General features: G+C 37.1%; 1 protein-coding gene and 1 pseudogene across 7 annotated transcripts in view; one reads left to right on the top strand and one right to left on the bottom strand.

The window, feature by feature from the left end:
- The window catches only part of IMMP2L (inner mitochondrial membrane peptidase subunit 2), a 956,525-nt gene that overhangs the window by 865,332 nt on the left and 63,670 nt on the right, over positions 1-27,523 (bottom strand). For all 7 annotated transcript variants that reach the window (XR_011566113.1, XR_011566114.1, XM_070787260.1 and 4 more), the window contains exon 4: positions 7,175-7,278. Coding sequence is in view for 5 of the 7 variants with exons in the window: in XM_070787260.1 (XP_070643361.1) it covers positions 7,175-7,278 (104 nt within the window). In the remaining 2 variants the exon portion in view is untranslated. The remainder of the gene's footprint in view (positions 1-7,174; positions 7,279-27,523) is intronic.
- On the top strand, positions 1,392-2,721 carry LOC109557433 (HIG1 domain family member 1A, mitochondrial pseudogene; annotated as a pseudogene).

Here is a 27,523-nt window from a genome sequence, read left to right as displayed (position 1 = left end):
GAAAATAATCTGAAAAACATATATATATATAACTGATCATTGTGCTATACTGGAAACTAATGTTGTAAATCAACTATACTTCAATAAATAAATATTTTTTTAAAAAAATAAAGAGACTTCAGTCCGACAAGAAAAAAAAATAATAATAAACTATAATGGGTACTTTTCTCTCTTTGTAAATTACATGTCTTTTTTCCTTTGTCTCTGAACCTGATCATCCCAACACTCACCAACACAGTGTTTACCTCTCTTTGGGAGTGTACTGTATTTCATAGAAACTACATTAGTTTTTCTCCACTTCAGACTTTAGGATCTCATCTTAGTTCACCCTTAGATGAGACACCTTAGACACACTCCAGGAAAGCAGCAGGTACAATGGAAGAAGATTTAGACAGAGCATTTGTCCACTTAAAATGTAATGTGTGTCACATAGGTGATTTCAAATTTTCTACTAGCTACATTAAAAAAAAGGAAAAAGAAACAGGTGAAATTAATTTTAATAAAATATTTTATTTGACTGAATATATCCAAAATATGTCTTTCCCAGTGGTTCAGTGCTAAAGAACCCACTTGCCAATGCAGGTGATACAAGAGACTCTGGTTCAAACTCTGAGTTGGAAATATCCCCTGGAGAAGAATGACAACCAATATTCTTGCCTGGAAAAATCCATGGACAGAGGAGCCTGGGGGCTGCAGTCCATGGGGTTGCAAAGACTTGGACATGATTGAGCACACAAGCACTTGGTATACAAAATACTATCATTTTAACAAGCAGCAGTAGCCACGTTACATAACAAGCACACAGTAGCAGTAGTAAAGAAGCCAGAGTGCCCAAGAATTGATGCCTTTGAACTGTGGTGCTGGAGAAGACTCCTGAGAGTCCCTTGGACTGCAAGGAGATCAAACTGTCAATCTTAAGGGAAATCAACCCTGAATATTTATTGGAAGGTCTGATGCTGAAACTGAAACTCCAGTATTTTGGTCATCTAATGCTGACCCATTGGAAAAGTTCCTGATGCTGGGAAAGATTGAGGACAGAAGGAGAAGAGGGTGTCAGACATGAACTTGGGCAAACTTTGGGAGATGGTGAGGGAGAGAGAGGCCTGGTGTGTCGCAGTCCATGGGGTCGCAGAGTGGGACACTACTGGGCAAATGAATAACAACAAAAGCCACATTTAACTGCTCAATAGCCACATATGTGTACTATATCAAGCAATACAGGTTTAATTGGACCTGTATTAAAATACAGGTTCAAATGGACCTGTATTCACATTCTGGCTCTGCCATTTACTTGCTAAATCTTAGTTTTATCACTTTAACTATGTCTGCAAGATTTAGTGTATACAGAAGTAGAAATATAATGTTTACATATGAAACATATAATGGAGAATCCGGTAGGAACCTGAAACGTCTTGAAGTTGTCTGAAGATTCTTCAATCACTATGTCAAGCGACACAGATATTTCTCTTTCTTCATATGATGAAGATCAGGGATCTAAACTTATCCGAAAAGCTAGAGAGGCACCATTTGTCCCCACTGGAATGGCAGGTTTTGCAGCAATTGTTGCATATGGATTATATAGATTGAAGAGCAGGGGACATACTAAAATGTCTGTTCACCTGATCCACATGCGTGTGGCAGCCCAAGGCTTTGTTGAGGGAGCAATGACTCTTGGTATGGGCTATTCCCTATATCAAGAATTCTGGGGGAAACCTACACCTTAGAAGAGGAGATGCTGTCTTGGTCGTCTTGGTGGTGCTTGCTTTAGTTAGACATCTCATATTGAGGTTATATGTTTATGCTGAAAATAAATTGTTTGGGTCAGACAAGAACATGGTAATTTGAAAATTGGCCTCCTTTCTTGCAGGCTTGATTTGCCTGGTGACCAAGTTACTGGTGACTAGTTCACTAGCTAGGTCATTCACGGGAGTCAGACCAGCACAAAAGAAACATGTCACTTTTAAATACACTTGATAGTGGTACCTGTCCACCTTCTTAAACTCTTCTGTTGAAATTAGTTCTAAAGAAGACAACATGCCAATCCTGAAAATGCTCCCAGCTGCTGCAGAATATCATATGCTTTTGATGTAATGTAGGAATCCTATTTACCCCAGTTAATTTAACTTTCTGACGGCCTTGTGGACTGAGTACTGTTTTAAGGGCTGGTTGGCTCTTGAGGAACCCTTTCAGAACAGTGCATGGAATACAACATTACAAACCTCCCTGGAAGTCTGTGTGTGTTTTTAAACCAACACTAAAAAGCTGGTAACAGAGCCACTTTGAAGTAGTATTTATTTTAGAATCATAGTTATAAACATGAGAGTAACTTAACTTGTGGATCCCTTTTAGCTCTTTAGTAATTGCAGAATTATATTTTGCTGCTGTTATATTAGAATAAATTTAAATTATTTTGAAACATGTATTTTAAGTGCTAATGCAAAGGTAAATGAAAAACACTTTTTAAATGTGTGCGGTATGTTTGTTTTCTCCAAAAGTATCATCAACTAAATAAAATCCCTATAGTGGAAGTCATTGATGAGCAAGCTGGTTTGGTCAGACATTATACAAACTTTGGTATATCACAGAATGCTTTGTTGTACTTATGAATTCTCGTCTAACCTGAATTTACATTCCATGGTGATAACATGGTAAATGTAGTGTTATTAAAGTAAATGAACACATCAAAAAAAAAAAAAATATAATGTTCTAAACCAAAGTTACCTAAATAAAAAGTACATTAAAAAATAAATAAATAATGTCCACTACCCACAAAAATAATAGTAACTATTTCCTGTTACTGTTATGAGAAATAAAATGACAACCCAAAGCACTTAGTGTAATGCCTGACATACAGGAGTGTTCATTAAAGGAGAATTCACTCACCCTTGCCTTCTACTGTAGAAGTGAATGCTGGCTCAGTGTAGTATAATCTGTCACCTAGCCTTAGTTCCTTCCCTTCAACCCTACTATAAATTGTAGCCTTCCCCACCTGCACAGGCCTCCCTCCTTGCTTCCTAGCATCTAAAGAATTGTCTGTGTGGACTTATAGAAGCCATGGGATCTCTTAGTCAGGACACAAATATGTGGTTCCAAGAACCTGAAAAGCTCCATGCCTGACAATTTCCATCTCCTCTGACCTAGTCTTATCCACCTTCCCAACTGTTACCACTGCTGCAGCCTCCCCAACAACTGCCATCAACAGCACCACCTCCCACTGGAGACAGACTGACCCTCAAACATTCAAAGGGATCATTCTCCAAAATATCTGGCCAGGACCCTTCAACACTGTCAAGCTTAAAAAAGATGAAGAGTGACCAAGGAACTGTCACAGATTAGAAGAGACTAGAGAGACAAGAAAAATAAAAACAAAATATAGGATCCTGGGTAGGAGTTTGGTCTAGAAAGAGGACATTAGTGGGAACACTAATGAAATTTAAATAAGGTCTGTAGATTAGTTAACAGTATTGTATCAGTGTCAATTTCCCAGTCTCCATAATTATGCGATGGTTGTGTATGATGTTAATATTTGGAGGGTATAAGAAGAATAAGGTTTGAGAAGCTAATGTATAACATGGTGATGACAGTTAATAAGCTGTGTTATATAACTGAAATTCGCCAACAGTAGAACTTAAATGTTCTCTCTCTAGCTTATGCCCAACCCCCTCCCCGCCTCCCACACACAAAATGTAAACAGGCGATGGGTGAGTTAATTAACTTGATGAGGGAAATTCTTTCACAATGTGTACATATATCAATTCATCCCAGTATACACTTTAAATATCTTACAATTTTGTCAATTTTATACTAATAAAATTTAAAAAAATAAATAAGAGGATATGTGAGAACACCCTGTACTATTTTTACAACCTTTAAGTCGATAATATCTCAAAATGAAAAGTTAAAACACTCTTAAATGTGATTATTTGAAACTTTATTATGAAGGAAACTCTGTCCCAATGGTTCTGTTAATTGATATATCATTATAAAATAGTGCTACTTATGTTAAGTCTATGGCAGTAAGGCCATCACACAGGTTAATGAAAAGTCAATTCCGAGGTATAGAAAATCCACCTTAATCACCACTATTAGTCTGCAAATCCACCAAGAGAGTATGATGTCTCCTGCATACACTCAGTAACACTGAGGACTCAATGACAGCAAATAATGTTTTGTGTGATGTTATTAAACAAAACACCCTTCTATTTAACATTACTGAATAACGTGCTTAAACAGTTGCTGCACTGCTATGGTCTTTTACAGAAAGAAAGTGACAGGAAAAGAGAAGGAAGGGATGCAAAGAAGCATATTCCAATATGTACCTTTCCCCCACCCAGACCTTCCTTGCATTAGGGAATAGTGTTGGTCAATAAACTGAATGAAATAGATGGGACAGTCTGCTTTGCTACATACTGTCTTACTGTAACATGAATTAGTTCATAGGCAGCTGGTGAGAAAGAATGGAGAAAGAAGTCGGTATAAAGCAGAAGCTTCACTGGTTCACATCTGATTTTCTCCCAAAACCATCAATGTCTCATTAATAGCAGTTGAAGGCTGAGTACACTAAAGGCAGCAAGCTAAGAAGGAATCAGTATTATACATTCAACTTTTTTCCTAGGAAACTTATTGCAAGTTTAACCCGGATCTTTGTTTAAAAAAAAAAACTTACAACAAATAAAACAACACAAAACAATGAACTCTACATCCATCTCTGGGATCAGTACATTTTGTACAAAGCCTGCAATCTTTTCTCTTCTTGCAAATTCTGATAATAATAACACTGGCCCTTGAAAACATAGATAGCCTCAAACCTTCCTTATATCTTCTTCCATCAAGCTATCTTCACCTTTATTGTTTTAAGTAAATCCAACATTTACTGCAGTGTTTATTTATTAGAAACTTCAGATGTCTTTTAAACAGTGCTATTGGAATTATTGTTATTTTCATTGGTGTTCTGGTTATGAAGATGCATAAGCCCTAGTAATTTAAGAATGAATTTGCAAACCACAAAGTTTTCCAGAAAGGCATATATAATATTATAGTAGAAGTGCTGCATTTCCACATACTCTGAATACATAAAATTCTGTCCAGGAATGATTTAAAATATAAGCTGTCACACTACTTTGTTACCAAAGATTACTTATGTATCAATAAAATGCATAATTAACAACAATTTGTTATCTTTGTATTTTATATTTAGCCATAAATTCAAAATTTAGTCATGTGTTTCTGTATTAGACACATTTCTTATATTGACAGGATATTCTAATGTAAGGACATGTGTCCAGAAAGCATTTTTGCTCATGAAACTAAAAAGATACTTTAAACAGTGTCTTTTATTAGTATTGCATCATACTAAACAAGTATAAGCCTGGTTGTTCACCAAAAGAAAGCAACAGTTACTGCTTGATGATTATTTGTTGTTAAATAATATGATACCAATCACTAAGCATTTTTATATGTAAATAGCTCCTACTAACAACAAGCATTATGAAAGAAAATTTGTGTTATTTGTACCTGACAGAGATATATCACATAGTTAACTCATTTAAAATACAGTTCAACTGAGGTAGCTATCATTTAGTATATCAACCTCAATTTGAATACACTGTTTTTGAAATTAATTTATATAATAAATATCAATCATTTTAATATTTACATAAAAGGATAACATTCTCTTCTTTTTTAATATAGTCTAGGATATGCTAGGGTACCGTTTTGGATCCATGCAAACTTGGATTTTAAGGAGCCTTTTTTCCTCCCCAATTACCTATTCAAATTCATTTGGTTAAAGATAGTCAGCATGTTTCTCACAGAAAAAATACACCGCACAATCGTCTGCTTATAAGGTGACCTCTTTCACTTGGGTGGGTATCCTCTCCATCACGGGCTAAGTGAGGATGTAACCTTGTCAAACCAAAAGCGAAAGAATAATGAGCACACGACAGGCTAACCCAGCATGGGAAGGTTGTTAAGGAGGTTGCAGAAGCAGTTCCCTGAATGACAAAGTAAAAGGATACTCTGAAGAGTAGGTTAATATTAAAGAAAGCACTCAAGAATATGAGAAGCATTAATCCCCATCCTTGGATGTCTGCCATACAAAACTCCACTCAAATTTATTTCATTAGTTACTGACCAGGTTTAGTTAATATGTTTCCAAATAAATCTTAGTAGAACAGGCTTGACTGAGACACATTTAGAAAATATCTATTTCCACAAAGCAGTAACCAAAGATAAGTAAGAGCAAGTAGATAACGTTTTACTTTTACCAATTATAAATTATCACCCAACAATAAACAACTATTCTAATTCAAGAATCATACTTATAAGTTCCAAGTCTTCACCAAACAGTAGGATTTTACTATCATTAAAACAAATAACAGTAACTACTACATTAATTGCTTCCCTAATGCACTAACTGGCATAACAGGGAATCATGTTAAAACATTTGTATAAGTAGCTGAAAAGAGTAGAAATTAGGCAAGTTCTGTTGCAGTCTTCTCAGTGTAAATTTACTTTTAAAATAAACAAACAAATCTCAAATCTAAATCATTCAAACATAGGAATATCATTGTGTCAGTCATGTACATTTTGACATTCCTTCTCTACACTAAGATTAGAATGAAATTCTTGTTCCTGACCAGTCGTAATACTTTAACAGAGAAACAGTGCCACCTTTTGGTCCCAAACAAAAGCCTCCAGTCTACCATCTTCCAAACTTCCTTTTTTCAGTTAAATCACTGATACATATATATAAATGCCACTGAATTTCATGTCACACTTACAATGGTCTAGAAATATTTCGTAGCTACACAGCTAATAAAGCATGAGAGTAACATACAAGTTGCTTCCAAAATGCAATATTTCAAAATAACTCAAAATACCAGATACATGTACTCTAGATCATCAATATAATAATTTCTAATCAATATTTCATCAAAAACATTTTGCCAAAACCAAGTATGTCAATCAAGTGATAAATTTTAAGTATCATAGAAAAAAATCTTCTTTCATAGTATTGTTACATTTCAAAATAGATTTTGAAAAATGTATTACATTTTACATGAACCTATTAATTTAGTAATTGACAATATGGTATAAACAGGGAATTACTAGCTAAATCAGATAATTCTAAATTGTCTTATATAGGAATATAGTGTGTTTCTGATTTACTTACACTAATGACACAATGTCACCACGTTGTACTTCAAAATTCCTCACTTTCCAATGGTTCAAAAGCACCACATCAGATGACTGGCTCCCCCCAGGATTCAAAGAGGGCTAAAAAATAAGAAGAAAGAGACACATCTGTCATTTGTAATTTTCAATCTTCATGGTTCCTTGCACTTCATAGCTGTAGTGCAGTGCAATAAAACATTTCTAATATAGTAGCTTTCAATAAATTGCTGTTCTAAAATAACTGCAAATGATGAGTTTTCAAAAAGGCTCATCGGGATTCTTCACAGGTAACCAGAAAAAAAAAAAATTACCAATACTCATTTCAAAGGAAAATGTGCTAGACAGTCAACTCTTTACTAAACTCCCTTAAAGAGGCATGGAAAATTGTAAGAAATAAAAGAAAAAAGTGAAATCAAGTCTCCCTATAGAATATTCAGATAGGACCTAATTCCATAGTAAGTACATGTGATTGCTCCATTTGGAGAGAAGAAGAAATAATCTCACATCAACCAGGAAAATACCATAGAAACAGTAAAGAGACCAGAGTAGCAAGTGATGAAATAATCTTGGGAAATATGGGAATTTCCCACTTTGATCTCTCTTTTCTACAGAGAGCTTGCAGGAAGGGTCCTGGCTTTCAGTTTAAGCCTAGTAAGCAGCCTTCACCTTGGATTTAGACAAGTCTAGATATGCCTAAGGACCAATGGGGCAGACACGGAGAAACATTTTCTGTAAGAGTTCATCTGACGGTCAGGAATCATCTAGGCATAAGAAACTGATTAAGGAACCATAAAGCCAATACATCTATCACCTGGACAGAACTGCTGAAAAAGTAAATGGATATCAAGTCTGAAACTTGGTAGTAGAATAAGAAAAAGTAGGAGAGCTTTTTCACACTGACTCTCCAGGGTCTCTGAGAACGTCATTGGTCTAAAAGAGCAATTGCTGTGGTGGTGGGGAAGGTACTAAACCACAACGGAGGCTCCCCCCATTCGCAGATGGTGGGTTGGCAGCAAGAACAGACAGAGCCACAGAAACCAGGGCAGCAGCGAGGAAAACAGTACATGCCCAACAACAGGCTATCCCTGGAGCAGTAGTGCCATGGTGATGTTTTAATCACTCAGTCGTGTCTGGCTCTTGTGACCCATGTGGACTATAACCTGCCAGTCTCTATCTATGGGATTTCCCAGGCAAGAATATTGGAATGGGTTGCCATTTCCTTCTCCAGGGGATCTTCTCAACACAGGCATCAAACTCTTGCATTGCAGGAGGATTCTTTGCAGACTGAGCTACCAGGCAAGCCCTAGTAGTGACATACTATTTTTTAAAGATTCCTGGAATTACTTGTAGGTTTTCTAAAAAGCAGGTGTGGACAAAGGCATAGAAATGTGTGGATGCTATTATAATGACTTTATTTTTGACTCCCCAGATTTTTTGTGACCAAAAACTTATTGGTTATCCTTGGGGATCTCAAACACTCTTATAGCTTCTGCAACTCCTTTATGTGATAATGCCTACACCTCTCTAACTTTAGTTTTGAATTCCCTGTTAATCCTCACTTGACTATCTGACATAAAATTCAATACTATTAAATGGAATTTGTCATCATTTCCTAGCATAAAAGTTTTCTCCCTTTTCTTACATCCTACTCACTACTTCCCCAGACAACCAACTTTAAATCTTACTTACCTTTTTACTTCGTGTCCAACCAGTCACCAAGCTAAAGGGATTTTTTTTTTCATAATGTCTTTCACTTAAGACCCATTTTGTCTATTCTCTCTTCTATCATCATCCTTCAAGCACCAATCACCATATAAGCCTTCACTGCTGTTTCGTGGCCAAGTCATGTCTCTTTTGTAACCCCATGGACTGTGGTCCACCAGACTCCTCTGTCCGTGGGATTTTCCAGGCACGAATACCCGAGTGGGTAGCTATGCACCCATACTATCAGTCTCTCACCTCCAACTCAAAAGTGAATGATTCTATTTCTTTCCAGCTATAAGATTTTGAGAAAGTTACTTAACTTTGTTATACTTCAACTTCCTTACTAGTAAAATGATGATATTTAGTAACTTTTCTCTAATTAGTAATTAAATAATAATAATATCCAATACTCAGCAAGTGCTTACCATGTGCCAGACATTGTTCTAAGGGCTTAACGAATATTTACTTACTTGGTGAGATCATGCATTTAAAGTGCTTAGAATAGCTCTTGACCCCTAGTTAAGCTCTCAATAACTTTTATTAATGATATAACTAAATCACAATTTTAATTAGAGGTAGTTTTGTACCCTTACCCCAGGTTCTTCATCCAGCTTTATCCCTAATAAGAAACAGCTGCAGCGGCAGGACAAATCCAAGGGGCGTTGCTGGGCTGTGGTGCTCGGGAACAGAGCTTCTGGAGTCACTCAGTCAGGTTAGGCGAAAAGCCAGGCTTCCGTATGTGGTTTATTCTCTCATCCATATTTCTCATTCATACTTTCTCTTTCTTCCTCTCCTTCTATATCCTTCAGTTCATTACCTTGCCAGCCCTTTCCCCTTATTTCTTTGTATTTTTCCTCCTTACATAACTGATGTGGTAAAGGTGGCTTGGGGGAAAGCAACTGTACAATGAAAAGAAAAATCTACTTCCCACTGCACTTTCACTGGGTCCATTTCTTTTCCTTGCCATCAGAGAAGTGAAGAACAAAAGTGATTTAATTATTTCCAACTGTTCTTCCTTAGTCTCTTTTGTTGTTTTTCAAAAGTTTGTGATTACAACTCATAATAAAGACATTTTTACTGTATCCAAAGTACAAATGCACATATCTGAACAAAACATCACAAAACAATAATCACCTTTACCACATACCCTAATATCGTAATTTCTATTCTCTCCTAATCCATGTTTTTAAAATCCTGTCTATAATCAATCATATTAATTTCCTATTCACTATTATTGATTTTGATGGTGGTGGTTTAGTCGCTAAGTCATTATTGATTTTGCAACCTAATAATCAATTATAACCCACAGTGCTAACATCATAGATTTAGATGATTCTTCTTTAACTGTTATCCTATGAAGGCTGCTTTTGTCTAGAAGTCTACCTTCAGGTCTTTCATCTCTGTTTTAAATTATTTTCTCAGAAAATCACATGAATATTCTAGGTGCAAATACCACCCATAGACCTATGACTCTTAAATGTGAAGTCCCAAATGACTTGCTCCTCTTCCATATGCAATCCATACCACTTCATACTACAACATTCAGAATGCAGTATGTCATATTTATTTACCTGCCTCACAACCAAGCAAGATGTACTTTTTACTCATTATTATGTCCCTTAATTAAATTTATACTCTACCCTCAATTGCATTTCTGAGATTCTAGAACATGATTCTAACTGGTTGTTCAGCATCAAATCTCATCAAGCCATTCCCCTACTTAAAATCCTTTATAATAAGCTTCCCTGACTACCAACAAGACTGTCTTCAACATAAAAATCAACACACACATGGCATATAGGACCCTACCAATCCCTACTTATATTGTTCCTGCAAGTGACACTCAATCACAAGCAGTACTCTGTGCACAAGTTACTTCCTCACACTCCAAGACATCATGTTGTTCTTGTTCAGTTGTTAAGTCACGTCCAACTCTTTGCGATCCCACTGACTGCAGCACACCAGGCTTCCCTGTCCTTCACTATCTCCAAGAGTTTGCTCAAACTCATGTCCATAGAGTCAGTGATGCCATCCAACCATCTTATCCTCTGTCACCACCTTCTCTTCCTGCCTTCAATCTTTCGCAGATCAAGGTCCTCTACAGTGAGTCAGCTCTTTGCATCAAGTGGCCAAAGTACTGGAGCTTCAGCTTCAGCATGAGTCCTTTCAATGAACATTCAGGATTGATTTTCCTTAGGATTGACTGGTTTGATCTCCTTGCTGCCCAAGGGACTCTCAAGAGTCTTCTCTAGCACAACACTTCAGTTCAGTCACTCAGTCGTGTCCGATTCTTTGCGACCTAGATGCCATGCTCTTAGTTTTTTGAATGTTGCATTGTAGACCAGCTTTTTTTACTCTCCTCTTTCACCTTCATCAAGAGGATCTTTAGTTCCTCTTCACTTTCTACCATTAGAGTGGTATCATCTGCATATCTGAGGCTGTTGATATTTCTCCTGACAATCTTGATTCCAGCTTGTGATTCACCCAGCCTGGCCTTTTGCATCATGTACTCTGAATATAAGTTAAATAAGCAGAGTGACAATATACGGCCCTGATGTACTACTTCTTTCTCAATTTTGAACCAGTCCCCTGTTCCATGTAAGGTTCTAACTGTTGCCTCTTGACCTGCATACAGGTTTCTCAGGAGACAGGTAAGGTGGTCTGGTATTCCCATCTTTTTATGAATTTCCCAGTCTGTAGTGATCCACACAGTCAAAGGCTTTCACGTAGTCAATGAAGCAGAAGTAGATTTTTTTTTTTTTTTTAATTCCTTTCCTTTTTCTATAATCCAATGATTTTGGCAATTTGGTCTCTGTTTCTCTGCCATTTCTAAATCCAGTTCATACATCTGGAAGTTCTTGGTTCACATACTGTTGAAGCCTAGCTTGAAGGATTTTGAGCATTACCTTGCTAGCATGTAAATAAGTACAATTGCATGGTAGTTTAAACATTCTTTGGCATTGTCTTTCTTTGGAATTGGAATGAAAACTGAGTTTTTCCAGTCCTGTGGCCACTGTTGATTTTTACAAATTTGATGACATACTGAGTGCAGTGCTTTAATAGTATCACCTTTTAGGATTTGAAATAATTCACTGGAATTCCATCACCTCCACCAGTTTTGTTCATAGTAATGCTTCCTAACACCCACTTGACTTTGCATTCTGGCTCTAGATGAGTGTTACAGTGACTACACCATCATGGTTATCCAGGTCATTAAGACCTTTTTCATATATTTCTTCTGTGTATTCTTGCTACCTCTTCTTAGTATCTTCTGCTTGTTAGATTTCCTGTGATTTCTGTCCTTTATTGTGCCCATCTTTGTTCCCTTGGTATCTCCAATTTTCTTGAAGAGATCTCCAGTTTTTCTCATTCTATTGTTTTCCTCAATGTCTCTGCATTGTTCACTTAAGGTTTTCTTATATCTCCTTGCTATTCTCTGGAACTCTGCATTCAGTTGAGTATATCTTTCCTTGTCTCCTTTGTCTTTGGCTTCTCTTCTTTTCTCAGCTATTTTTAAGGTCTCCTCAGACAACCACTTTGCCTTCTTGCATTTCTTTTTCTTTGGGGTGGTTTTGGTCACTGCCTCCTTTACAGTGTTATGAACCTCCATCCATAGTTCTCCATCCATAGTTCCCAAGGCATCATATAAGCAAAATTTTTGACTGAAATGTTTCCCTCTTTCCCCTTCCCACCATTTAACTGTACTTCAAAAAAAACACTTGAATTGCGTGAGGCAATCTCCCAGGAATTCTTTCACATCACTCCTCACCTCTCCTCCTCATTCCCATCTTCAGTCTCCATTAGATAAACAAATGTCCCCATGTTCCTCATCAAAACCTGACACTCTTACTGTCATAGAGCGTTTTTTAATATTAATTTATTTAGCTGCATCAGGTCTTATTTATGGCATGTGGGATCCTTTTAGTTGAAGCATGCAAGATCTTTAGCTGTGGCTTGGGAACTCTTGGTTCCCAAGAGTTATATGGATCTAGTTCCCCAGTAGATGGGATCTAATTCCCCAGTAGATGGGATCTAGTTCCCCAAGCAGGGATCAAACCTGAGACCCTACACTGGGAACTCAGAGTCTTTGCCACTGGACCACCAAAGATGCCCAATTATAGCGCTTTTAAGCATTTTTATAATTATCTGATTGTCTCTCTTTCCAAGAGTATAAAAGCATTTTAAGAAGAGATTAGTTCTCAAGTCTGTGTTTTTGATACCTGGGCAAGTAAGGATATTAATACATTTTAATGGAAAGAATTTTTTTTAATAAACTAATGAAATTTCCAAAGACTTTCCAAATTAATATACCCAATACAGAGCCCTTTTTCCATCTTAGACCCAAAGTCTACTTCTATATTACCTTCCTTAGTAAACAGTGTCACAATTCACCCAATCCCCTACTCCAGAAAATCTTGAGTTATTCTGAACTTCTAACTCTCTCTGAGTCATCTATCCTCAGACTTTCCCTCTTCCCAGAATGCCTTTTCCCTACATGGAAAAGTTTTATTTATCTTTCCAAACCCAGCTCAGTTGATGATGACTTCTCTGTGAAGCCTTAAAACAGAACCTGAAGTTTCCTTGAGGAAATTACCAAATTACATGCTGGTGCTCCACAGTTAGGGACAGAATAATCTCTAGAGACTCAAATTTTGACACCTGCATTCATCTTTCCCTTACAGAATCAATCATCCACCAACTTTTCTAATGTTAATTGTTAGAACCTAAAGGTAATGCCTTGTAAACTACAGATTTATGCAGGGGAAAGGAACATCCCCAAAGCAAGCATGTCAAATTCCAAGCAGTAAAATATTAGAATCATCAGTCAACACCTGGAAGACCTTGTTTGATTTTATAAAAGAAACAATAGTTTCTTTTACCTTTGCTCTTCTGCACAAGGCTAACTTAATCATCTCCCAATCTGTGCTCCCTTAACAATTCAGGTAAACTTCAGGGATAGCCCTTAAAACCTTATTATAGGTATCTGCCTATACAAATGAATCTTTCATTCAATTAACTGTAAGTTTCTCAATTACAAGAACCATATTTCATTCATTTTTGTATATGCCCAACCCCAGAACAGTGGCTGGAAAATAGTATGTCTATACTTTTAAGTTTAAAAGATTAAAAGAATTTGAAAACATACTTATCTAAGATGTTTCCCACCGAATGTACATTATGTTAACAATGTATACCTCTCTTTCAAAGAAAACACACTCTGGATGAGTAAGCATAGTAAGAAACCTTTTGTGTTGGGCCAAGCAGTCCATGGGGTCGCTAAGAGTAGGACGCAACTGAGCGACTTCACTTTCACTTTTCACTTTCACTCATTGCAGAAGGAAATGGCAACCCACTCCAATGTTCTTGCTCTGAGAATCCCAGGGACGGGGGAGCCTGGTGGACTGCCGTCTGTGGGGCTGCACAGAGTAGGACATGACTGAAGCGACTTAGCAGCAGCAGCAAGTAGGTAATTTAAGCCTTAGAAATAAAGTTGGACAGTATCCATAATGAAATAATGCTAATCAGAACATCAAAAACTTTTTTCTTTACAGTTCATTTATAAATATAAACAATACTTATGAATATGAATAACATTATTCATAAAGAAAAACTTTCTTTAATTGGGAAACTGTTCCTACAACACTATAAAATCCCATAGTTGTTTGTACTTCAATTAAATTTCATTATAAAAAGAAAAAAATTTTACTTCTTGAGTTTTCTAAAACAACTTTTCAGAAGAAAAACAATGCTCTAACTTCAAAATGAAAATATTATATAAGAAATGAAAGAAACTTCATTTGGATGTTGCAATTTTAGAAAAATTAGTAAAACCATATTATTTCTTAGAAATTTTACATCTTGTTTTTACCCACTGTGGGAATGGCAGTTTGCTTCAGACAGAACAAGCAGTCCTTTTAAACCAAAGAAGTTATATGTATGAAATCTAAATTAAAAGTCATAAACTTTGGGAACTTGATGTAACCAGAAAGTCTATATTTTCTTGTCATGTTTTTAATACTTTAAATCCTAGATTCCCAGAGACTACATCAAAATTACAACCAACAGAAAATAACAAAGTTTCCTGAAGTAAGAAATAGCAGAGAATATTTAATTTAGGAGGTTTTTTTTATTTAATTATAGTTGATTTACAATGTTGTGTTAGTTTCTGGTATACAGCAAAATGATCCAGTTGTATATTTTTTTTAATATTATTTTCCATATACATGTAACAGAATATATTCATTCTGGTTTTTTTATATTAATAGAATACTGTGCTATATAATAGGACCTTGTTATTTATCTATTTTATATATAGTAGTGTATATCTGCTAATTCCAAACTCCTAATTTATCCCTTCCTGCCCTCCCCTTTGGTAATCATAAGTTTGTTTTCTACGTCTGTGGACCTCTTTCTGTTTTGTACATAAGTTCATTTGTATCATATTTTAGAGTCCACATATAAGTGACATCATATTCTCCTTCTGACTGACTTCATTTAATATGATAATCTCTAGGTCCATCCATGTCGCTCCAAATGTTATTATTTCACTCTTTATCCAGTCATCTTTTGATGGGCACTTAAGTTGCTTCCATGTCTTGGCTATTGTAAATAGTGCTATTGTAAACACTGGCGTGCATGTACCTTTTCAAATTAGAGTTTTCTCCAAACAGCTGCCCAGGAGTGGGGGTGCTAGATCATATAGTAATTGTATTTTTCACTTTTTAAGGAACCTCCATAATGGTTTCCATAAGGCCAGCACCCATTTATATTCCCACCAACAATGTAGAACCATTACATTTCGCCATACCCTTTCCTACGTAGGAGTTTCTACCTGTATCTCAAAATGTGTGATTGCATCAAGATGTTCCTACCAGCAGTGGAGATTTCCAGTAGTAAGAGGGAAAACATCACTAGTCATTGGGATTCCTGACAAAACAAACCCAAAAGCAGCCCTGACTTTCTTTTCTTAAATGAAGAAAAGAATTTTCTTTTCTTGCATTCTCACACAATCAGTTCCTAAGCTTTTGTTGTAGAGCACTAGGATTAAAAAACAAACAACTTAGATAAGTCTTTTGGACATGTACACACTGCTATATTTAAAACAGATAACCAACGAGGACCTACTATACAGCACAGGGAATGCTGCTCCATATTCTGTAATAACCTAAATGGGAAAAGAATTTGAAAAAGAATAGATACATGTATATCTATAACTGGAAAAAAAAAAGAAAAGAAAAAAACAACTTAGACAAATCTTTTGGATAGCCCTTACTCTAAAGAAAGAAAACTATGTTCAAATCTGGTCTCTACTTCCTTACTAGCCAGACTGGTTGTGTGTGTGTGTGTGTGTGTGTGTGTGTGGGCACGTGCATGCTCAGTCACTCAGTCATGTTCAGTTCTTTGGACTGTAGCTCACCAGGCTCCTTTGTCCATGGAATTTTCCAGGCTAGAATACTGGAGTGTAATGCCATTTCCTACTCCAGGGGACCTTCCCAACCCAGGGATCAAACCCACATCTCCTTCACCCCTTGCACTGGCAGGTGGATTCTTCACCTACCTGGGAAACCCACTAGCCAGATTATCTGACACAGATTACTTAACCTTTTGCAAACCTCATTTCCACATCTATGGTTGCAGTGCCACCCAGCTCATAGGGTTGTTATGAGAGTTAAAAGAGAAGTATAGGAAATTAACAGTTCATGACACCAGTCAACAAGTACGATGATAATGATAACTATAGCAACAATAGGACAAAGGGAAACAAAATCAAGTACAATATCCTTTCTGTAAGATTCAAGACAAGATCAAGCCTTTGCTTATTGCCTAGAATGTTTTTCCTTTTAAATACTGGCATATCTCTTCTTATTGCTCTTCACTTTATTATGCTTCACAGATACTGTGTTTTCACAAATTGAAGGTTTGTGTCAGTCCTGGATCAAGAGTCTACCAGTGCTATTTTTCCAACAATATATGCTCACTTCGTGTCTCTGTGTCACATTTTGGTAATCCTGGCAACATTTCAACCTTTTTCATTTTTATGATACTTACTGTGGTGATCTATGGTCAGTAATCTTTCATGTTATTATAGTTGTTTGGAGGCACCACAAACTGCACCCATGTAAGACAGCAAATTTAACTGATAAATGTCGTTTGTGGTTTGACTGTTCTACCAACTAGCCACTGCCCTACTCTGGCCTCCCTATTCCCTGAGACAGAACAATACTGAAATCAGGCCCATGAATAACCTTACAATCACCTCTGTGTTCAAGTGAAAGAAAGAATTGCACACAAAAGCTAGAAATGATTAAGCTTCATGAGAAAAGCATGTGGAAAGCCAAGAAAAGCTGAAAGCTAGGCCTCTTAAGCCAGTTACCCTAAGTCAGCCAATTGTGAATGCAAAAGAAACGTTACCAGCAGAAATTAAATGTGCTACACCAGTGAACATACAAATACTAAGAAAGTGAAATACCCTTATTGCTGATATCGAGGAAGTTTTAAGTCTAGAAGATCAAACTAGTCATGGCATTCCCTTTAGCCAAAGCCTAATCCACAGCAAAGGCCCTAAATTTCTTCAGTTTTATGAAGACCGAGAGAGGTGAAGAAACTGCAGAAGGGAAGTCTGAAGCTGGCAGAGTTGTTTCATGAGGTTAAAGGAAAGAAGCCATCTCCCTAACATCAGAGTACAAGGGAACGTATCAAGTGTTGATGTAGAAGCTGCAGCAATTTATCTAGAAGATCTAGCTAAGATAATTCATGATGGTGGCTACACTAAACAACATATTTTCAATGTAGATGAAATAGCCTTATACTAGAAAAAGATGGCATCCAGAACTTTCATAGCTAGAGAGAAGTCAATGTCTGGCTTCAAAACTTTTAAAGGACAGGCTAATCAGGGGCTAATGCAGCTGGAGACTAAGTTGAAGCAGTGCTTACTTACCATTCTGAAAATCATAGGGCCTTTAAGAATTATGCTAAATCTACTCTGCCTGTGCTCTTTAAATGGAACAAAAAGGTCTGAATTACAGCACATCTGTTTACAACATGGTTTCCTGAATATTTTAAGGTCTGTGGAGACATATTGCTCAGGGAAAAAAAAAAAAAAAAATTTCCTTTCAAAACAGTACTGCTCATTGACAATGCACCTGGTTCTCAAAAAGCTCTGATGGCTATGTTGTTGCTTAGTCACTCAGTCATGTCTAACTCTTGCAACCCCATTGACTGTAGCCCTCCAGGCTCCTCTGTCCATGGAATTTTCCAGGCAAGAATACTGAGTGGGTTACCATATCCTTCCCAAAGGGATCTTCTGTAGCCCAGAGATCAAACCCGAGTCCCCTGCATTGGCAGGCATATTCTTTACTACTGAGCCACCAAGGAAGCCCTCTGATGGATGTATTATATAATAAGACTAATGTTTTCATACCTGTTAATACAGCATCCATTCTGCAGTCCACAGATCAAAGAGTAACTTCAACTTTCAAGTCTCATTATTTAAGAAATAGATTTTCAGACCTAAGAATAAAGATCCTCGGTACTTTAAAAACACCCACACACCCAAACACACACACACATATTTTTGTAACTCTATAGCCTTAGCTGTCAGCCTTAGCCACCATAGTCAGTGATTTCTTGGATGGATCAGGGCAAAGTCAACTGAAAACCTACTTTATAGGTTTTCACACACTTTATAGGGTGCACCATTCTAGATGCCATTAAAAAACATTTGTAATTCATGGGAAGAGGTCAAAATACCAACATAAACAGAAGTTTGGGAAAAGGTGATTCCAGCCCTCATGGATGACTTTGAGGCATTCGACTTCAGGGGAATAAGTCATTACAGACATGGTAGAAAAAGCAAAGGAACTAGAATTAGACATAGAGCCTAAAGATGTGACTGAATTGCTACAATCTCATGAAACACCAAAGGATGAGGAGTTGCTTCTTACTGAGCAAAGAAAGTGGTTTCTTGAGATGGAATCTACTTCTGGTGAAGATGATGAGAAGACTGCTGAAATGACAAGGACTCAGAATACTACACAACCTCTGTTAATAAAGCTTTGGCAGGTTTTGAGAGGACTGATTCCAATCCTGCAGAAGTTCTATTGCTATCTAATAACAGCCCAAGCTATAGAGACACTCTTCATGAAAGGAAGAGTCAATCGATGCAGCAAACTTCATTTTTGTCTCATTTTAAGAAATTTCTACAGCCATCTCAACTTACAGCAATGACCCCCTGATAAGTCAGCAGTCAGCAACAATGAGACACAACTTGACACCAGCAGAAAGATTTTTTTTTAATTTAATTTTATTTAACTTTGCAATATTGTATTGGTTTTGCCATATATCAAAATGAATCTGCCACAGGTATACATGTGTTCCCTATCCTGAACCCTCTTCTCTCCTCCCTCCCCGTACCATCCCTCTGGGTCATCCCAGTGCACCAGCCCCAAGCATCCAGTATCGTGCATCGAACCTGGACTGGTGACTCGTTTCATATATGATGTTATACATATTTCAATGCCATTCTCTCAAATCATCTCACCCTCTCCCTCTACCACAGAGTCCAAAAGACTGTTCTATACGTCAGTGTCTCTTTTGCTATCTCGCATACAGGGTTATCATTACCATCTTTCTAAATTCCATATATATGCATTAGTATACTGTATTGGTGTTTTTCTTTCTGGCTTACTTCACTCTGTATAATAGGCTCCAGTTTCATCCACCTCATTAGAACTGATTCAAATGTATTCTTTTTAATGGCTGAGTAATACTCCATTGTGTATATGTACCACAGCTTTCTTATCCATTCATCTGCTGATGGACATCTAGGTTGCTTCCATGTCCTGGCTATTATAAACAGTGCCAGCAGAAAGAGTATGAATAGCTAAAGGCTTAGAAACTAAGTAATAAAGTATTTTTTAATTAAGTAATGCTCATCGATAAAGAATCTGCTTGCCAATGAAAGAGATGTGGGTTTGATCCTTCAGTCGAGAAGATGCTCTGGAGAAGAAAATAGTAACCCACTCCAGTATACCTGCCTGGGAAATCCCACGGACAGAGAAGCCTAGCAGGCTATAGTCCATGGGGTCGCAAAGAGTCAAACACTTAGCAACTGAACAACAACAACAACAAATACTTTATTTTTAGATATAATGCTATTGCACTTAATAGACTACAATACAATGTAAACGTAACTGTTATATGCAATGGGAAACAAACAAAAAACATCATACGAGTTGAGGTGGTCTGAAACCAAACTTTTAATATCTCTGAGCTATGCCTGAACTAATCTGGACGTCTTCAGGCTGAAATTTTTACTACCACCGCACACCTCCCAGGCTTCCCTTGTGACTCAGCTGGCAAAGAATCCGCCTGCAATGTGGGAGCCCTGAGTTTGATCCCCAAATCAGGAAGATCCCCTGGAGAAGGAAATGGCAACCCACTCCAGTACTCTTGCCTGGAGAATTCTATGGACAGAGCAGTGGGACAGGCTGCAGTCCAAGAATCGCAGAGTTGGACATATGCGACTAACTTTCTTTCACACATCCCCACTACTAAATTCTTTGTGCAGTGTTTCATTTCATCTAAGCAAATAAAGTAAGCCTACTTTTTTAGATTTCAATTGTCCTGTCTCTAGGAATTAACCCAGAAAAAACATCAATGTGCATAACTACTGAAAAATATCTTCTTCAGACACATTATGCTCATTATGTTTTCAAGTTTCATTTTTAAAACATACATACATATATAAATAAAGGTACACATTAAAAAATCTAAGTTCTTAGCTCTGGTTGATGAAATATAATTTTCTTTTCCTTTCTTTTTTCTTTTGGAAAAATTTTAAGTTACATGAAAAAAAGGTTACATGTTTTGCTCTGACCTAAGTACTATATCATTCACTCTAAGAAAAACCATATAAGTCAGCAGATTTCAACAGATGTTAGTAAATTATGCTAAAGCTTGAAAACAGCAGGTATCAAACCTGCTTTAGAAACAAATAAAACACAGAAGTTGAGCTTTAATGTTCTCTCTGATCAAAGACGATGTGGAAGGATTTTTATTCCTCCTACAAGCAAATATTATTGTCAAGGTATCCTAAATTCTCAGCTTGTGCCTAAGTTCAAATCATATGACAGTTGGGAGAAAATTTATGTCTTGATTTAGGAAAATAAAATTAAACAGAGACATGATAGATTTCTTGATTTAGGAAAATAAAATAAAATTAAACAGAGACATGATAGATTTCTCACCCTGTAAGATTTAGCCACAGCCATCCATCAGTACATGATATTATTACAGTTTCAATTTTTTCTATAAATTTCTAATTTATTTATTTTCTCTTTCACTTTTTAATTAAAAAAAAAAAGTCCACAGCCACAATTCACTAATGATAATCTACCAACAAAGCCCAGTTTTAACCCCACTTCTTTGGGAGCTGTACTGTCAACCTTTTCAGACCTCTATAAAGAGCACCACCCACTCTGCCCATATATACAATCTAAAATGTTTAAATAGAATTTTGTGTTTTTCTGACTTCCCTGGTAGTTCAGTTGGTAAAAAAAAAAAACATCTGCCTGCAATTCAGGAGATCCCAGTTCAGGGTTGGGAGGATTCCCTGGAGGAGGGAATGGCTACCCACTCCAGTATTCTGGCCTGGAGAATTTCATGGACTGTATAGTGATGGGGTTGCAAAGAGTCAGACACAACTAAGCAGTTTTCACTTGTGCTTTTCAATGACATAGTCCCCAGTTGCAGCCATGAAGAACCAACAGTGACCCTCAGACTTCTTTTGAAGAACCATTATTTTAGAGAAATTATTGGGGTTGGGGGGCGGGGGTGGAGGACTATTAAAGTAAGAGAAGAAACTGATATAGTACTCTGCTGTAAACTTTCAACATTGTAGCACTAGCCAGGAAGCAATGAAGTACAGTTAAGATAAATGTATATTCTGATCATAGACTTATTATTATTATTATTAGATGCCATATTTTTGAAAGAACATGCATAAGATGATGGTCTATTCAGGTGTCTTATAGTTTGCATTATACAGTAGAAGTGAGAAATACATTTAAGGGACTAGATCTGACAGAGTGTCTGATGAACTATGGACAGAGGTTCATGTCATTGTATAGGAGACAGGGATCAAAACAATCCCCAAGAAAAAGAAATGCAAAAAAGCAAAATGGCTGTCTGAGGAGGCCTTACAAATAGCTGTGAAAAGAAGAGAAGCGAAAAGCAAAGGAGAGAAGGAAAGATATACCCATTTGAATGCAGAGTTCCAAAAAATAGTAAGGAGAGATAAGAAAGCCTTCCTCAGTGATCAATGCAAAGAAATAAAGGAAAACAACAGAATGGGAAAGACTAGAGATCTCTTCAAGAAAATTAGAGATACCAAGGGAACATTTCATGCAAAGATGGGCTCAATAAAAGACAGAAATGGTATAGACCAAACAAGAAGCAGAAGATATGATATTAAGAGGTGGCAAAAATACACAAAAGAACTGTACAAAAAAGATCTTCATGACCCAGATAATCACGATGGTGTGATCACTCACATAGTCATACAACCTGGAGTGTGAAGTCAAGTGAGCTTTAGGAAGCATCACTACAAACAAAGCTAGTGGAGGTGATGGAATTCCAGTTGAGCTATTTCAAATCCTGAAAGATGATGCTGTGAAAGTGCTGCACTCAATATGCCAGCAAATTTGAAAAACTCAGCAGTGGCCACAGGACTGGAAAAGGTCAGTTTTCATTCCAATCCCAAGAAAGGCAATGCCAAAGAATGCTCAAACTACCACACAGTTGCACTCATCTCACACGCTAGTAAAGTAATGCTCAAAATTCCCCAAGCCAGGCTTCAACAATACATGAACTGTGAACTTCCAGATGTTCAAGCTGGTTTTAGAAAAGGCAGAGGAGCCAGAGATCAAATTGCCAACATCCGCCGGATCATCAAAAAAGCAAGAGTTCCAGAAAAACATCTATTTCTGTTTTATTGACTATGCCAAAGCCTTTGACTGTGTGGATCACAATGAACTGTGGAAAAGTCTGAAAGAGATGGGAATACTATACCACTCGACCTGCCTCTTGAGAAATCTGTATGCAGGTCAGGAAGCAATAGTTACAACTGGACATGGAACAACAGACTGGTTCCAAATAAGAAAAGGAGTAGGTCAAGGCTGTATATTGTCAATCTGCTTTTTTAACTTATATGCAGAGTACATCATGAGAAACACTGGGCTGGAAGAAGCACAAGCTGGAATCAAGATTGCCGGGAGAAATATCAATAACCTCAGATATGCAGATGACACCACCCTTATGGCAGAAAGTGAAGAAGAACTAAAGATGAAAGTGAAAGAGGAGAGTGAAAAAGTTGGCTTAAAGCTCAACATTCAGAAAACTAAAATCATAACATCTGGTCCTATCACTTCATGGCAAATAGATGGGGAAACTGGAAATAGTGGCTGACTTTATTTTGGGGGGGCTTCAAAATCACTGCAGATGGTGACTGTGGCCATGAAATTAAAAGAAGCTTACTCCTTGGAAGGAAAATTATGACCAACCTATACAGCATATTAGAAAGCAGAGACACTACTTTGCCAACAAAGGTCCATTTAGTCAAGGCTATGGTTTTTCCAGTGGTCATGTATGGATGTGAGAGTTGGACTATAAAGAAGGCTGAGCACTGAAGAATTGATGCTTTTAAAGTGTGGTGTTGGAGAAGACTCTTGAGAGTCCCTTGGACTGCACGGAGATCCAACCAGTCCATCCTAAAGGAGATCACTCCTACGTGTTCATTGGAAGGACTGATGCTGAAGCTGAAACTCCAATACTTTGGCCACCTGATGTGAAGAGCTGACTCATTTGAAAAGACCCTGATGCTGGTTAAGACTGAAGGCAGGAGGAAAAGGGGAGAACATAGGATGAGAGGGCTGGATGGCATCACCGACTCAATGGACATGAGTTTGGGTAAACTCCGGAAGTTGGTGATGGACATGGAGGCCTGGCGTGCTGTGGTCCACGGGGTCATGAAGAGTCGGATACACTGAGCAACTGAACTGAAGCAAACTGTTTGCATGGCTTCTAGAGTTACCATATTTGTCTTACTAGGTGTGCATAATAAAATGGACTATGCTGTACCCAAGTCTGCATGAAGCTTTAAGTTAGAAAAGGGGCATTTTTTCCAGGTAAAAGGTACTTATTACCCATAGCCTTTAATACTTGACCCCCTACAATGACCATCCATCTAATTTAAAAATTATTCAAACTTTTGACCTCAGAGCCCTTAACCTGGCAAGGTGATTAAAACCTAGAGTCACATATACATACTCAGTTACACCTGAGTGCTACCAGGAAGAAATTCAAATCATAAAGCATCTCAGGAAATTTATACTTATTAAGTCCTAGTTACAGCTGACACTTTATTAGTAAGTATAGAATAATGGGCTCCTCACACCTGCTCCATGTCCAGAGGTTGCCCACAGGAGCATTTGGGGATAATCAGTAAGTCCCAGAGAGAAAGCCCTCTTCGTGGAGTTATTTCAGAGCTCTGGCCTAGACCAGTTTCTGCACCTTGGCCAGACAATCCTGGCAGCCTCTCTCTGCTCACATGTGTAGAATTTGTACAGGTTTCACATTATCTAGAACAGAGATATATTTTTATATGTCCAAATTAAAAGACAACAAAGGATGCCTTCATTAAGGAAGTGAAGCTATAAAAATTTATTTGTGCTTTCTTTCACTTGTTCATTCCTTCATCACTGAAAAACTCCTGAATTCCAATTCTGCCAAGCATTGTGTTAGGCAATGGGATTCCATATCCTTGAAAGCCCAGATATGAATCTAATCACATTTTATTCAGAGATTTAAGAGCTTTTAAAAAAATATTAACTTCAAATTGAGGTGAATATTTTCCTCGCCCTTTTGATATTTCTGCATGAAATTTTATTCACATAAAAATAACTTGCATTTCTGTAGATACTAAATTTCTCAACTTTCTTCAAAAAGCAAGCCCTTAAAGCTGTATTAATAAATTTTTAAATGGATACATACCATTTTAACTTAGAAGTAGAGTGAGTTGCTAATTTTTCATTCTCCTAGACTTAACTTATACTCTGTATATAGAGAGTGATACATCAAAGTTTTACAGACACTCCAGGCACTCCCGTATATTGCTTGCACAAATAAAAATCTTTATTAACTATTCAAAAGGTGATTTGTCAAAATATATCTAAGTCTTTAAAGTGGTCTTATCCTTAGGCCTGAAAATGTTATATTTAGAAAGTTATCCTCAGGAAATAATCAAAAACATGTACAAGGATGCTTATCTTGCATTATTTATAATAGCTTAATACTTAAGCCAACCTAATACAAATAACAGAAAACTGATTAAAATAGTAATGGTTAAACCATGTGGTATATGGTTACCAAAAGTGAAAGTGAAATCGCTCAGTCGTGTCCAACTCTTTGTGACCTCACGGACTGTAGACTACCAGTCTACACTAGATACTAGAATTTATTAAAAATCACATTGCAGGGAAATATTTAAGGATATTTGACTACGTTTGGTAAAATAAATTAGGTGAAAATGTGATAAATGGAAAAAAAATAAAATGGGAGAAGGCAATGGCACCCCACTCCAGTACTCTTGCCTGGAAAACCCCATGGACGGAGGAGCCTGGTAGGCTGCAGTCCATGGGGTTGCTAAAAGTCGGACACGACTGAGCGACTCACTTTCACTTTTCACTTTCATGCATTGGAGAAGGAAATGGCAACCCACTCCAGTATCCTTGCCTGGAGAATCCCAGGGACGGCGGAGCCTGGTGGGCTGCTGTCTATGGGATCACACAGAGTCAGACACGACTGAAGCGACTTAGCAGCAGTAGCAGCAGCAGATCAAGTTTAGAAAGGGAAGGGAGAAAAGAAAAGGAGGGAGGCAAGGAGGGAGGAAGGCAAATCGCAGAAAAGGATAGGAGAAATTTATAATGGTTTAGAAATGCAAACTTTTAAGTCAAAAGTCTGGGTTTAAATCTATGTAATCTTCAACAGATTAATCTCTTTGCTCCTCTTTCTTCATCTGTAAAATGGATCAGTAATAGTTCCTTCATCATAGTATTTGCAGGCATTTAAACTACTTTATTTAAAGTGAATACAATACTATAATGTCTGTAACACATAGATCATTCAGTATTTCTTAACTGTGAGTTTCGTACAATAACATCTTAGAGTAACTAATTTTTGAAGGTGGTATAGATTATTTTTATTTTGTCTATTTTTTTATGTTTTCCAAGTTTTCTTCAATCAAAATGTAATGCTTTTAAAGGAAAAATGAAGCAATTAACTTTTTTAAAGGAAAAAGAGCATTTGATTCTTATATCCTTTTATTACAAATACTTTTGAAGTTTTCTGTCTTCTTAACAAATTCTTTGGTGTTTAAGCATCCCCTTTATTTAGATCACTGTAACTAGACTGCAAGGGTACATTCTGCAAACTTTCCAGTTCAATGCAATAATTCAGTTACTACAAAACACTACTATTAAATATGTGTATGGTGTTCCCTGCTAATAAAAACAGATATTGAGATAGCTATTCAAATGAATAGTTTTAATTATGAAATAGATGATATATAATTAATGAAATATTAAATTGAGATAATAAACATGTCTACATATTAACAAGAAGACAGATTACTATACGTAATCCAAGTCAGCTACATAGATATGTCTATGTACTGACACCAAGATACATCTATACACCAATGAATCTTCAACATCCTCATGAAACTGAATAAGGCTTTCTTATTCACTGCTATGTCCTTCCCCATTGCCCAGAAGAAATCACGTTTCCCTCTGATGCATCCTCCTGACCTAAAAAGAAATTCATGGTAAGGTATGTAGCAACATCAAGAAGTTGGCTCAACAGATAAAAAAGATTTTAGAAGGGTGCTGGAATTATTTCCCCAGGCATACGTAACTGAAAAGTCCAACCTCCCAAACAGGTACAGTGCAAAGCAATCTAGTCACTTCACTTTACAATATCAGTAAACAAATCTGTGAAGATAAGACCATGGATTTTAGATCCTTTAGCTCTTCATTGCTGAACCTGATATTGAACCATATGGTGGAGGGGGGCGGGGGGAGGGGAAGACTCCATTCTAGGAGCATGATTGGGTATTGGTAGAAATTTTGGCCCATGGGACTTCTGAATTATATAAATCAAAGCTATTAGAATGGAAGGGATCAAAAACAAAATAGAAGGGATTAGAAAACAAAGAACCTATTGAAAGGAATCAAAAAGCATTGTGGCAGAGGAAAGGGACAAAAGCAAACAATCCTTACCTGCGGCTATAAAACAAACTACTCCAAAACAATACTCAGTTATTTATTCTTGGTTCTGCATTTAGGCTATGCAAAATGACTAATCTGGCTTCCCTGGTGGCTCAGCCATAAAGAATCCAACTGCCAATGTAGGAGGCTCAAGTTCAATCCCTGACCCAGGCAACGAAATGGTAACCCACTCCAGTACTCTTGCCTGGGAAATCCCATGAACAGAGGACCCTGGTGGGCTACAGTCTATGGGGTCACAAGAGTCAGGCACAACTGAGCAACCAAACCAGCACCACCAAATGACTAACTGAGAGGTTAGT

This window comes from Bos indicus, chromosome 4 (assembly GCF_029378745.1).
Source record: "Bos indicus isolate NIAB-ARS_2022 breed Sahiwal x Tharparkar chromosome 4, NIAB-ARS_B.indTharparkar_mat_pri_1.0, whole genome shotgun sequence".
Taxonomy (NCBI): domain Eukaryota; kingdom Metazoa; phylum Chordata; class Mammalia; order Artiodactyla; family Bovidae; genus Bos; species Bos indicus.
The sequence above is the reverse complement of the archived record's forward strand: the minus strand, read 5'-3'. Positions and strand labels throughout refer to the sequence as shown.